Raw genomic sequence first — 14,992 nt, forward strand, 5'->3', positions numbered from 1 at the left:
AAATCAGAGCTGCCCCGAATGGGCCCCTTACATCTAGCATCCCTACTACTAGGGGAGTCAAACAAGGCTGCATATTGGCCCCTATTTTGTTTAACATCTTTCTCAGCGATTTAGTGCCTATTCTTTCAAAGGTCAACGGACACGCACCGAAACTGTGCTTTAAACATGTCCCTGCCCTGCTTTATGCAGATGACACTGCTCTTCTCTCATGCACAAAGGTTGGCCTCACCCGCCTTCTGAATCGCTGTGCGGAATACTGTAAGTCAAATGAACTGGAAATCAACTATGAGAAATCCAAAATATTGGTATTCGCCAGACGATTCTCTAGACAGGTATGGACTATCAACAAGAAACCTATAGAGCAAGTCAAACAGTTTAAATATCTGGGCATTACTCTTACGAGCAATCTTAATTGGGCAGTACACAGGACACTAGCACTTGATGCAGCCAATAACAGCGCTTCAGCAATCCTGCGCTTTTTCCACAAATCGGGCCATCAATATATACCATCAGCGTTGAAAGTTTTCAATGCCAAATGTGGAACCAAGCTCCTTTATGGAGCACCTATCTGGATTGAAGCGGCGAACAAAATCTTAAATAGATCTCAATCCCGTTTTTTTTATAAAATCATGGGACTACCCAACTGTGCTCCATACGCAGCCCTATGCTTAGAACTTGGGCAAATATCCCATGTCACAATGGCTTGGCTGAGGACCATCAAATATTGGCTGCACATCCATTTTTCACAAGATCATGCTAGCTTAATCCACTCGATGCTCTCCGACTCGGTAGTTCCCAGATGGACGACGTTGGTGGAAGAAAAAATTAGCTCTATCGGCCTCCCACTAGAGTCACTTTACTCTTTCGCTCTACCAGAGGCCTATAATTGCCTGAAAATCAGGCTGCTGGAACATGAGTACTGCAACATGATAGCTGAAGCGAGGAAAACATGCTCTCCTCTAAATTTGCTTATCCCTTTTGAACAAGGACATACAGCCAACTACCTTTTCTGGCTTACCAATCCAAGGCACAGAATAGCAATATCCTTGGCCCGTTTCAATTTAATGCCCTCTATGCTCCTTAAGAGCGAATACCAACGCATAGATAAACAAAAGAGGCTATGCCCATGCAACTCAGGCCAAATAGAGACACTGGAGCACACTCTGTTTCATTGTGCAAAGATTTGCCAGAATCAGAATGACCCAGCCCATCATTGCTTCACTTCTATACAATCATTTAACTGATGCTCTTAGGATTCCGTTAATCTTAGATAATCTTGATCCTTACTTCTGCGAAAGAGTAGCAAAATATCTTTTAAAGATTATAGACGCAACGCTAGATGGACACTAAGCACTAGATTGCTATCATCATAACAACAACAATGCTGCTCACATTAACTATTTGCTACTGGCACACAGTGCCTACCTCTGCCAGCAACCTTTGGGTTCACGGTCATGGTCACCCAAAGTCAAACGTGGGTGATTCATTGAGGGATGTCGTTAGCTTTGTTGTGATTGCTAGATGGAGTGAGTGACAACTGAAGGCTGTGGCAACCTATGGGAGCCAAATCAATTGTTTGCCCATTTCCTCGCCCCCTATCCCTTGTTCTGTGTTAGGATTAGGTGCCACTCTAACAAACTCTGTGTTTTATAGTGGAGTGTTGACACTGTATGCTGTTGTGATGCCTGGGCTCTGTTGGTGGGTTTTTAGTCAGGTCTGTGGAGAGGTGTATAGGAATGGCACTTTTGATGAGTCCATTTGGACTAAACTTTTGATGAGACTCTGAATGGCTGCTGTAACTATCTGTCTTTCATGGACAATTGTTTTATGGTTTTATTGTTTTATTGTATTTATTGTTTTATTGTATTTATTGTATTTTGGAATGCCAATAAAGGCTATCATCATCAAAAAAAAATATTTCTTTAAATATCTCACTTCCCAATATTTTGGGTAATATTGGTTTGACATTACAGTGTTCAATTCAACTAACTGTTCTAAAATTGGTACTGCTGTGCAATAATTAAATAAATCAGAGAATCAAACTGGCTGGCAGACTGACTCAAGGCCTCCGTTGAGTATGAATAGCATGAGTAAAACATTACTCCAGCAGAGGGCCCAGTATGATCCAGCCAGGGAAGAGGACATCATTGATTTACATGGATTTAAAGTGGCTGATAATATTGTGTTTTTCCCCCCTCTTCCATTTTACTTTCACAACAAACTTGTTCAGTAGGTTAGGGTAAGAGAGAATGACAAGACCAAGGTAACCTGGCAAGCTTAGGCCTGTTCTGCACAGCCCAATAAACACAAGTTAAGGACAGTAAAAAAATGTGGGGGTTTTTTTGCGGGGAGGGGGTGTGTGACTTAGCACGGATCCTACCCCATGTTATTTTCCCCAAACCAGTTTTTTGGAGAATCGCACTATTCACAAGACTTTTGAAAAATCCCGGTTGCAGCTGCTTGCAAAGGAATGGCTGGACAGGAAGAGCTTTAGTAGGCTGCAATTTCCTTTTTTTTCCCCCCGGCTCACATCTGTGTAGCCACAAAAGTGCAAATGAGAAGGAGGAGGAGGAGCAGGAGGAGGAGTTTCGATTTATATCCCATCCTTCTCTCCTGTAAGGAGACTCAAGGTGGCTTACAAGCTCCTTTCCCTTCCTCTCCCCCACAACAAACACCTTGTGAGGTAGGTGGGGCAGAGAGAGTTCTGAGAGAACTGTGACTAGCCCAAGGTCACCCAGCAGGAACATAGGAGTGCGGAAACACATCTGGTTCACCAGATAAGCCTCCGCCACTCTGGTGGAAGAGTGGGGAATCAAACCTGGTTCTCCAGATTATAATCCACTTGCTCTTAACCACTACACCACGCTGGTTCTCTGCCATGGTTGTATGGTCGTATTGTGGTATTGTGAGAGGTCAGCATGGCTGTGGGGGTTCATTTGTGCATGCCTGCGTAGCTATGTATTGGTGGGAGGTTAATAAAAAACCCAGACACATCTCCATGCGAAGGCATGACAGCAACTCCCATTGTTTCCGTGGGCTCCAGTCGCTGCCGGCACAGATGCACGCAAATGCAAAAACAGGAAAGCGGGTTATTTATCCCGACTGCAACCCATTATACATTTGCTGTGCGGAAAGGGCCTGACATGACAGATTGTGGATTCCCAAACCCTATTCTGCTTTGCAACTTCTACACCACACTTGTTCTTTTAAGTGTATGTGTTTAAGGAATTTTTTTTAAAAAAAATGAGATAGACCAGCACTTAACTCAGTTACACACTTAGTCACTACACTGCAAAGCAGAGAATCTCAGATAGTCTCTCCAGTGACTGGTGGGAATGAACCAGGGTGTCTTGGACAAGTTCAAAATTCAGGGCAAAGGTTCAGCTTCTGCGCTGACACAACAACAGAATTCATTTTGCCAAAGTGACGCACATACAGGAAAGAACGTGGTGAGGGGGGGACCAAAAAGGCAAATGAGGCCCCCGCTGCCAGAAAGTCCTCCATAGGTTTCAAATGGTGCCATAAATTCAGGAACTGGGTGCCAGCATGTCTTGCGGTGAGGTGAGGTGGAAGCTGGTTAACATTAGCTCCTCCCCTGGCCATGCCCCTGCAATTCTGGCCGTGGTGGTGGTGGGGAAGAGACACCAGTTCAGCATCCACTGCCATGTTCCATTGTTGGGCCCCTTCCGCACACGCAAAACAATGCGTTTTCAAACCACTTTCACAACTGTTTGCAAATGGATTTTGTCATTCTGCCCAGCTTCAAAGAGCACTGAATGCAGTTTGAAAGTGCATTATTCTGCATGTGCGGAATGAGCCTTGGGGAGGGTCATGGCGGCTGCCCTCTGGCAGATTTGCCCCCCTTGGATGGCGGTGAAAGAGACTTCCACAGCTCACAAAAAATCTTCTGCTAGAGGCACACGCAATTAAACACACAAATGGACGTTATGGGTGGAATATATCTTTTTTGTCCAGTAATGACAGCTGATTACTTGCAAAAAGACCTGCAGGGACTACCGCATTCAAAAAAAATGTGTAGATAAAAACGAGGACAAATTATTTTAATACTTTATTTGTAAAAAAAAAAAGAAAAGTTGGAACGCGGCATCTTTTTTTTCTAGATTTATTCATTGCAAAATCAATATCCATCAGCTGTTTGAAATTAAAGAAGAGGTTAGGTCCTGGTTTTAAACATGCCTTATTGTATTGTGAGAGCTTTCTGCTCAGCCCGATAAATCTTCTTTAAGAGGATTAGGAAACTTTCATTATCTTTATCTAACCTGAACTAACACTAACTCTGAAAAATTAATCTATAGACTGGACAAAAGCTGATCGCCGTGGCTGTTGCTAAGAAGCCAGCCTCTGGAGTTACTTTCTAATTGAAGTGGGTGGGAAGAGAGAAAGCCTAAATCTGTTTAGACCAGGATTGGAGTGAGGGTGTGTGTGTGGGGGGGGGGGGAGACGAGAACTCCTTATGGGCTGAACAGGTCACATTATTCCTTGTGAATTATTTATCCATCGACTTCGGGCATATTTTTTCTCTATGAATCATTTATTTGCTAGAAAAGAAAAAAAGAAAAGGGGAAAAACCCACCCTCCACTCCCTTGCTGCTAATTATTTATACAGCTCTAAGGATGAAAAAGCACCAGTAATGTAGAAGAGAAGTAGAGTTCGGATTTATACCTCGCCTTTCTCTCCTTTAAGGAGTCTCAAAGTGGCTTACAAATTTTTTTCCATCCTCTCCCCCACCACAGACACCTTGTGTGGTCAATGGACCCGAGAGAGTTCTGAGACAACTGTGACTAGCCCAAGGTCAGGCTTCATGTGGAGGAGTGGGGAATCAAATCTGGTTCTCCAGATTAGAGTACACCACTTTTAACTACCACAGCATACCATCCTCAACAGCCCTCTGTTAGGTGGACATAAGAAAAAAAAGGTTACCAGATTCTAGCTTCTCTCTATGGAGAAGGAAGGCCTCTTCCAGGGACTGGAAGGACATGCAGACAAGGCTCCCCCACCCCACCCCCCCAGTGCAATACAGTGGGGAGACTGTTGTTGCAAAAAAAAATCTTGCCTTGCAAAGCACCAGTGACAGAGTGCTTTGCCTTGATTCCCTACCCCACCATGGGCTACATGGAGAGGGGAACGCTGCTGCTTTTCCTTTCAAACTCAGGAAGGGAGGACAAGACCTTTTTCCCACCAGCTGGCCCAGGAATCCCAGTGCTGCCCCCCTACTGCCCCCAAATTCCTCACATCTCACTTTGATGTTTCCTCCAGGGGGGCTGTACCGCACACTGTGGGCATCCTACGTTTAAAGGGACATGCTGTTAAGAGCATGTAAGAAAGACTGTAGCCATTCACCAGGAAGAGTCTGTATAACAATGACTAGGAGATGGAGCACACCAGCTGAGCTCAAACCACAGGCCCAACAGCAAAATCCATTTCTGAGCCTTCTCAGTGGAATCGAACACTCCCTTCCACTGAACTCCCTCAAAAGGGGCCATGCTCCTGCATGCCTCCTTCCGTCAGTTTGGCTCTTGATGTGGAAGCTCTGAGATGCTTCTATCAGAAAAGACCTGGGAACTCCCTCTTTGTCTATCCAAGAGCTCATGTTAAGGCAAGGCATCTCTCTTGCAGCTTTATCCTTTGAAGCTCTGTACCAAAAGCCCTTGAAGAGCGCAAGGACTCTGACATACTTACGCAATCTGTCTTCTTCCCTCTGGAAAGCGATAGCCTTGTTCTGTTTGAGTCTCTTCCCCTACACTGCCTGACAGTTCTTTTTATTTTGAAATGTGTTTTTCCCAAAGAAGAAAACTTCACTGTCAAGGCCACTAAGGTGCCACTGAGGCACTGCCTTCCATATTAAGAAACCTCTCCTCTCCTAGGGAACTTGGTATCCAGTTGCAGACTTGAGCAATGCTGTTCCTTTGTTTTGTTTTCAAAATATGTGCCTATCAGTCCCCATTATCTCATCCCATCATCTTTTAAGACAAAGTTGGAGCGCACATTCAGCATTTAGGGTCTCTTGGTTGGGAAGCAGACCATAGAGAGAGGGGGCTCACTTTCAACTTACTTATTCATGTGGGCATAGCTTCAGCTATCACATCAGGGTCTTGCTTATCACAAGAAACTACAATCAATAACTCTACAGAACAAACAAGAGCAGCCAGATCGACACAAAAATATAAACTCCCACCCAAGCCAAAGGGACAAGTGGGGAAATGGTGGGCCTACATTTTATAGAACACACACAGGCACAGCTTCCAGAGTACAGATATGTTCCCAGCTCCCACTGGGAAGCTCCCAAGCCCATGATTTGCAAAGGGAGAAAACAACATTTTTTACAACACCTTTACAGCATCTGGCTTGGCTTACTGTTTGGGGGAGCATTCTTTGTTTTCAGGACCCTGGGTTTTCAGGATGAAAGTGTCCCGTTTGCATACATGTATACTCATATCCAGGTATGACAGACCATATATGGACCACATTTTTACCTCAGCACTGTTGTTTATGCTGTGAACAAGTGAACAACTGACACCAGAGATGTCACTTTAAAAACAGTCATAATCATCAGCCCTCATATTTGCTGGTCCAGCAAATAAACAACCATTTGTACCATTAGAACAGCTTAAGACCAGTTCTACAAACTGATGTACAGGAATGACAAAAACCATAACATTACTACTGAAATACATGAACATCACTGAAATATCGACCTGCCGAGGCAAATGCTTAGAACTGGGCCGCCAGCGACATGGCCTGGCTGTTTCAATCAAACTTCAGACAGAAGCTTTGTAGACTCATTTGTTCCTTCTGATCATGATTGTGGACATCACACAAGCCCTGAGTAGAGTACATGGAATGATACCCAGAGGCCCAACTTTTAACCACAAGCTCTTGTGCAAAGGGGCATTAAGCGGAAACTATTAGATTCATAACTCCCTGAGTACCAATTCAAAGGCTGGGACCCTTCAACATGAAATATCCTAATTTCCTCAGCCACCGCTGGTTCATCTTACCTTGCACGATGAGATGGACTCGTGATGTCTTTGGATGATTGTCGGTTTGTACAGAGCAGGTGTAAGGACCTTCGTCATATATGTCCACGTTAAGGATCTTGATGCTGTACTCGGTTTTGGTGTTGGAGAAGATGACCACTCGTTCGTCTATTGACCACTTATCATTCCCAGCGTAAAGGATAGTGCTACGGTTCAGCCAAGCTACTCGCGTGACCCGGTTGTCCACGGTACATCTGAAAAAGCAAAAGAAGAGAGTGAAAAGGTGATGCCTCTGTTGTTCTGACTGTTTCCTTCAGAAGGAATCAACACATCCTGATTTGGACTCCTGGATAATAGGCTCTTTCACAAAGAGTTATCAAACTCCAAACCTGGGAAGGATGGCTTAGATCTTTTGGGATGAATCAGCCCACCAACCACACGAGGCATTTCACTCTCATGCGGGTATTCACAAGGGGCCTTACACAATGACAAAACTTGTGTTTTCAAGCCTGAGCCATCTACTTCACGTGAGTGATGAGGCTGTGACAGTGCAGAGCTCCATATATCTCCCTCACATTTTAAGATCTCAACAACTTATTGTTCATTGTGAAGTCCTCCAATCCAAATGTGCCAAGACGAGGAAGAACACAACTTTGGTCCGAGGAGCTTGGGAGACTACATGAACTGAGAACATCGCTCTTATAGGAAAGAAGTAGTTATTTTCTATTCAACCAGGCTACCAAAGAAGATGTAAACTCAAGGAAATACTGTCATCAACTTTGTCCACAGTTGGGTTAGGCTGTCTCTACTATCTTGAAACAGGAAAGAACTAGATGCCTCATTGAGAGTCTGAACATTGGTTTTATCAGCAAATAGGAAATTACAGTGCAACTCATGGGCATCATCAGGGAGACAAGGGGGGCTCATGCCCCAGGCACAATTTTGGTGAATCATGAGGGAGGTGTGTTCAGCTGGCAGTCTTCCTCCCACCCAAGGGACAAGGAACTGCAGTGTGCTCCCTACTGGTTCCTCCTCTTCCTCCTGCACCCCTACGCCAACCTCTGCCTACCAACTGTCCACCTCTGCAGCTGCCTCTAGTCACCCACACCCTTTCCAGTCTTCTGCTGTCTGCAGACGCCTCTCCCTGAGTTGGCACTCCAAGGTGAGGGTGGAGGCGAGGTGAACCTGTGGTCTTGAATGGACTTCAAAAGAGCAGCAAGTTTGGTGCTTTGCCACTCTCACTTGCTGGCTCCTTTCCAGGACTGTGTCTGCCAGTCTGCCTCTGGTACCACTGCAAGAACTCAAGCTGAGCCTCTGCATGGCCTGGCTCTGGTGTGCAGCTCCCCTTCTGAAGTGCCCAGCTGACACTCAGGTGCCAGAGCGGTCGTTTGTGCCTCAGGACAAAGTGCCTAACTCACTGCGCTTTTGACATCCATTCAAGACCACAAGACCATTGACAAGGGACCACGGACAACTCTGGCTGCCCAATGGTCCTGCACATTTACTAGCGAGGAAGTCCCATTCATTGAATAGGAGCACTGATGTGTCAGCACACCTGCTCAGGTCGTTTCCACTAGCCCAGCTGCAGAACCTGGGACCAGCCTCCCACATGGCCAGCCGTGCAAGGCCCACTCAGGGGCACAAAGCAGGGGGTGAGGGGTAAGCACAGTTTAAATAGTTTTGGGCAGCTATTTCATTTTGTTGGTGGAGGAGGAAGTGAGATCAGTGGTTTCCAACAGACCCTGTGTTGGCAGCTAGGAGTGGTCTTCTCATTTGTTGCTTTCGCAGGCAGTCTTGATGATGGGCATGGGAAGGAGGTTAGCCTTTATTGTGGTTAAAAGTCCAAGAGGTGGGGTGTGGAGGACTGGGGAGACCAGCACAAAATGCGGAGCAAAAATGACCCAAGCACAGCCACACAGTTCAGAAAACCCACAACAGCCAAAATGCATTTGCTTTAGGTTGGCTTTTCCCGCTTCTCGAGTAATCCTGTTGGCTATAGTGGGATTATCTTTTTGAAGGACATTGATTTTAGGACTATAGCCCAAGCGCACAACCCCATAGGAAACACCAAGCTCTTATGCAGTTCCCATTTATTGCAATGAAGCGTGCGCTGGAGAGATCAATTTATTGGTGTGTGTGTGTGAGCATGCAATTTTAGTTCTTACCCCCGACACCATTCTCTGTAGCTGCGTCCCTGGTGCAACTGAATAACCCACAATAGCCTGTGTTTGTCAAAACCTAGAAGCTAAGCATGGGTAATACTTAGATGGAAGACCAGATTGCTATCCAGAGGCTGGAAATGGTAAACTATCTTCTCATCTCTTGCCTCGAAACTCTTTAAGAGGTCACCATAAGTTGACTCAATGGCACTTTTTTGTTATTGTAAATAATAACAACATCAATAATAATAACAACAGGACATTGCTTCGTCCTTTCAAAATATCCACTGTTTCATACATGTTGTAGATATAAGACAATATATATTTGGAGTAACATTTGGAGGAGGAGATACATTCACAAATATGTATATAAATCCCAGTGGAGTGATCCACACAGGAAAGTGTGCCTATTCATTTAGACTTTATAGCCTGCCTTAATTAAAGCAAAAGGGTTGGGGTGGGGGGAGAGATCCAGGTCGGAGCTGGTAATAGTAGTTTGCTGTGCACACATAGTAATGACTCCTCTGCTGCCTAAGATTTACTATTAACACCAGACAGAGGATGTTTGTGGGAGGGAAAGAGGAAGTAAAGAGATGAAAGAAAAGGAATCTTGTACTTGTAGCCAGTTTTGATTTCCATCTAATACCATTTCCTTGGGCCTTGCCATCGTAATTTTTAATTAGTACCCAATTTTCCCTGCCCACTCAAAGTTTGAACTGTTGCCTATTACCAGAAGTATGATTTTCTTTTTTGTTGTGTGGAGGCTGTAGGTGAATACAGTTTGGTCCAAGGGCCATGAGAAAGGGCTCACTCATCTGTTTGCATGGGGGTTGAGGGTATGATCCTAGAACCACATAGTGAAAGGAATACTGAAATGATCCTGTTGTTTACAATGTAGCGGAAAACAGGATCGTACTTGGACTAGACAGGTCCTGGGGTAAAACTTCCTTTCAGTCATGATACTTACAGGGTGGCCTTGAGCCTCTCACACTTTCAATCTAGCCTACCTCCTGGGTTTCCTGTGAGAATAAAATGGAGGATGAGTGAACTCCTTGGAAGAAGAGGGAAGTAAAAATGTGATACACTGGTAGGCAGATTGATTGCAGTGGGGGTTCTCAAGGTTATAAATATGATTCCAATAGACAAAGAACTCACAGAAAAGTACCTATGAATACACAGTCTCCAATTATGGAACCTTAAATGCCACAGGCAAAAAGCAAATTGTCCTGGAGACATCATGTGAAAATACAGTCCCAATTCTACTGAAGATGTTTTGATTAAAGTGCTAGATTCCCTCTTTGTCATGGAAATTAACTGACCTTGGCCAGTCACTCATTCTTATCATTGTGTGTTCCTGCATGGCAGTGGGTTGGACATGATGGCCCTTGTAGTCTCTTCCAACTCTATGATTCTATGAACATAGCTTATAGTGGTGGTCTCCTGCTTCAAAGGAATACATCCTGCCCCCACCAGGTCAGCCTATCACTGCTCAGCTGGACAGTCAAGCAAAACTCCCAGGAGAACGGGGGTAGGGACTACTGGTGGCACACCGCCACCATGACATCATTTCCAGAGAAACCTGGAAGTGATGTCATCATATTGGAGCAGTAGCATTCACCTCAAACTGTATGGGTAAACCAAAGGGTCTGGAGAAATGCTAAAGATTACCCTGGCACAATGGTATTACTTCCAGGTTATGCCGGAAGCAACAGAATGGTGTTGGCATGACACCATCAAAGTCTCTGTCCTCTGCAATCTGCTACAGGTCTTCCAGGGCTGTTGTGAGGATAAAATGGAGGATTGGAGAAGGATTTCATAAAGCCATGCTGGGAAGAAAAACATGGTGTGACCATCTAAATAAACAAACAGCTAGAAACAGCTACAGGCTAGATTCACAAGACAAATAATCCTATCTAAGCTCTGTGTTATCATACTTGATGGTCATCCCTGGAAGCTTTCAATCATGCTATAAGCTCTGGTAACACATTTGCACACATTTACAAATCTGGCAAATCAGGGAAAGTGGATGACTATTGCCACATGGGCAGAGAGGCCTGTAGGCAATGGCATCCATTTGAGAGGAGAGTTGTTTGGAAGCGGCTATTGCTAAGGAAATGATTATGTGCTTATTCAGAGAAGCAGAGATGTGGGCCAGAACTTAAAATGTCCGGAAACCCCAGATAACAACTTGCACTATTAGTCCATGCTCTAGTCTTGCCTTTCTTCTCTCCTGTCACATGAGACTTGAAAGCTTCAGGAATTTGGGCTGAGTCCACACATTATTGGGCATTACGCTATTGCTGCACCTGGATTTTCCAGTTTGGAAAATGACTCCTGCATATGATTCCCCACTCCTCCAAATGAGCTTATGTGGACTCTTATGTGGTGAACTGGATTTGTGTCCTTGTTTCTACACATGAAGCCTGCTGGGTGACCATGGGCTAGTCATAGTTCTCTCAGAACTCTCTCAACCCCATGTACCTCACAAGGTACCTGATGTGGGAAGAGGAAGGGAAATGAGTTGGTAAGCTGCTTTGGGACTTCTCATGGTTGAGAAAAGTGGGGTATAAATCCAAACTCTTCACTTGGGATAGATCTGTCATAGCAATAATAGCACAATAGCCAGTGATATATTTGGATACAAGGTCAATTCCAAGAAGTAGTTACACTCATCAGAGGAAAAAACTATCAAAGAAAGAGGAAGGACTGAGATGTTTCCAGGACACATATGTCATTTAGTTCCATTTTTTATTTCCTATATTTATGTCCTGCCTTTTTGCCAGCACAGATGCCAACCGGGAACAGAGAAGGTTGCCAGGAATCCACACCCAAGCACTTCTCAAACCTTTAGGCTTCAGCAAGGCTGCTGAATCGTCAGTGTTCCAACCACATCCAGGAATCGGAGAATTTAGCAACAGAACCCACAGAAATGAGAACGACACCCAAATTCATTCTCTAGAGGGTAGAATTAAGAGCATTGTTCCAGCCGGCAACATTTTTCAAGATCTCAGCAGTACAGCCACAGGTACATGGCACATTGAGATGAATGGGTGAAATAGCAGAACATGCTCTTTATAATCTAACAATGGAATAACCATTTTTTACGCTATATCTTGACTTGCCGTAACTGTGTAAGTTATGATTTCCAGCCTCAGCTATTGTTAGTTTCAAGATTTATATTTAGACATTTCGCATTCCTCCATCTTCCATCCAGAAACAAATAGCTCTGGGAACAGTAATTATACACACTAGATTCCCCCCCCCTTCATGTTTCATCTTGATATTAATGAGCCCATTGTGAATTGGAAAAACTCATACAATGCCTTGTGATTGGCTGTGCCCCACAAGGGATCTGACATCACAGCAGGGCAGGAAGCCTTTCCCTGATTTGTCATCGTGGTGTGCTCAGTTCCCGTGATGGCTGACATCACTGTTTCCATAGACACAAGGGGCCCGCCTGCACCTGTGAATTCCAAGGCAGGCCTGCATGGAATAGTGATGCTCTGTTCTATCATGCTGCTCTTTCCTAGCTTTGAGGGTGATTAAACCCAGCAGGCTTCCAATGTGCATCCTGAAGAAGCAACCACAGTGGCCTCCTATCATCTGTCTTTCCTGTTAGATTTCCCACCAGTGATTTTCTATTCTGCATTGCCAGGGTCCTTGAAGGCAGAAAAAGTGAAAGGAAGAACATCCTGCCTTGAGGTCCAAGGGCTTCCAGCAAATTGGACCCCATACATGGAAGAACACCATCAAGGAAGCTCTGCTGGGCTCCCAACTGGCTTATAAACACAAATCTTGTCAGATTTCCTCCCATTCCCAGCAGGAAGTTGTGATTAAGAGAGGTAGACTTTAATCTGGAGAACTGGGTTTGATTCCCCACTCCTTCACATGACTCTGATCAGGTGGTCTGCATTTGTTTCCCCGTTCCTCCATATAAAGCTTGCTGGGTAACCTTGGGCTAGTCACAGTTCTCTCCAAACTCTCTCAGCCCCACCTACCTCACAGGTGGGGAGAGGAAGGAAAGGAGTTTGTTTCATTACAGGAGAGAAAGGTGGGGTATAAATCCAAGCTTTTTTCTTTTTCTCCTGCCTTTTTTTGGTTCTGTTTTGTTTGTAATGCTGAGAGCCAGGGGTCTGCATCCCTTAATAATTGTGAATAAATATCCCTTAATTATTGTCCGAAAGGCAGAATATAAACACGTGCATCTCTGTCCCCTAGCACCAAGTTTCTCCTACATTCCACTATGCAGAATTCAAGCCCTTTCTGGCTCTTTTCCTCCCCCTTTTCCCCATCCATCTTCATCTTGACTTCCTGCACAGCCCGCTGTTCTAACACTGGGTCCCCCCCTTTATTCAAATTAACAGTGGGAGAACTAAGCACAGCCTAGTTAAGTTGAGCCCTAAGGGGATTGCAAGTCTAGTGGACTATTACTCCTGTCTCAGTTCATTATAATGAATAATAAAGAGATACTTACACACGTTTTTGGTAAATTATTCATTGCATGGACTGGAAAAATCAAGCGGTAATATGTAAGACAGACAAGTTGCATGTCTGTGTTCATATAAATATAGAGCATAAAGCCCTTCAAGGAACTCACTGCTCTCCTCATTAAAGATGAAGTACAAGGAACAGTGAAGAGACAATCAGGATTCTTCCATGCTGGCTGAATGCGTGGTGGAGGGGTGTGGGGGATGGAACGAAACTTAGGTGTAAATGCTGATGGGCACCGGACCAAAGGTTTTCTTTTTTCCATTGAAATCTCCACTTGCTTGATAATGATGTGTATTTGTAACATTCCACAGCAAAGATTAGGCATTCTCTGTCTTTTCTTTAAAAATAATTAAGTGTTTGCACCCAAGCCACCCAAATTCCACACTAAGGAACAGCTGAATTGGGTGCCTCAGATACAAGATACGCTAATTTGTGTAATAAGGCAATAATTCTCATTATAGCTTTTATTTCACAGAATTTATTACAAGATTGTTAAGCTTTATTTCAGATTCTGCTTTTGCTAGATTGCAGTCCTGGATAGACTTGCATGGGAGTAAATTCCTTTGTGTGTAGAGGGACTTTTGAACAACCATGTGTAGGTGTGTGCTGGTAGTCTCATTTTGTTAGGCATAAAATTGGGTTGCCATCTCCAGCTTGTGATATTCCTAGAGATTTGGGGGCAGAGACTCCCCGGAGATCTCCTAGAATTACAATGGATCTCCAGGCAATAGATATCAGTTCATCTGGAGAAAAAGGCCAGTTTGGTAGGTAGACTCTATGGCATTATAGCTCATTGAAGCCCTTCCCCTCCCCAAACTGTGCCCTCCACAGGCTCCTCCCCCAAAATTTCCAGGTGTTTCCCAACCAGGAGACATAAATCCTAACTGCTAGAAAGAGACTACCCAGCACCCCACTGTTTGGATTCAGGTTTTACCATAGAGGTTTTGTAACTGCTAGAGTGTTCCATGACATCACTTCCAGTTTTTATTAGGAGTAAAACTAGGTATTTTCCAACCCAGAACTTCCCTCCTCAAACTCTACCTTTCCCAGGTTCTATTCAGTGGTGGGATCCAAAAATTTTAGTAACAGGTTCCCATGGTGGTAGGATTCAAACTGTGGCGTAGCGCCAATGGGGCTGGGCGGGGCATGATGGGGGTGGTGGTGGTCGGGAATTCCAGGGGCGGGGCATTCCTGGGCGGGGCTGTGGCAAGGACACAGCCGCTGCACCAGTCCTTGGGTGGGAAACAAATGCACGCAGGCGCAGGCTGCCACGCACGCCAGTGCACCTCCTGCTAGACTGCTTCAAGTTCTGTGCGCTACTGCTGAGAGGAGAGGTGTAACTA

The 14,992-nt window shown here is 44.8% G+C and overlaps 1 protein-coding gene across 3 annotated transcripts in view; it reads right to left on the reverse strand.

The window, feature by feature from the left end:
* Positions 1-14,992, reverse strand: part of OPCML (opioid binding protein/cell adhesion molecule like) — a 430,273-nt gene that overhangs the window by 201,218 nt on the left and 214,063 nt on the right. For all 3 annotated transcript variants that reach the window (XM_048513179.1, XM_048513180.1, XM_048513176.1), the window contains exon 2: positions 7,021-7,253. In XM_048513179.1, the coding sequence (XP_048369136.1) occupies positions 7,021-7,253 (233 nt within the window). The remainder of the gene's footprint in view (positions 1-7,020; positions 7,254-14,992) is intronic.

The sequence above is a fragment of the Sphaerodactylus townsendi genome, linkage group LG12 (assembly GCF_021028975.2).
Source record: "Sphaerodactylus townsendi isolate TG3544 linkage group LG12, MPM_Stown_v2.3, whole genome shotgun sequence".
Lineage (NCBI taxonomy): Eukaryota > Metazoa > Chordata > Lepidosauria > Squamata > Sphaerodactylidae > Sphaerodactylus > Sphaerodactylus townsendi.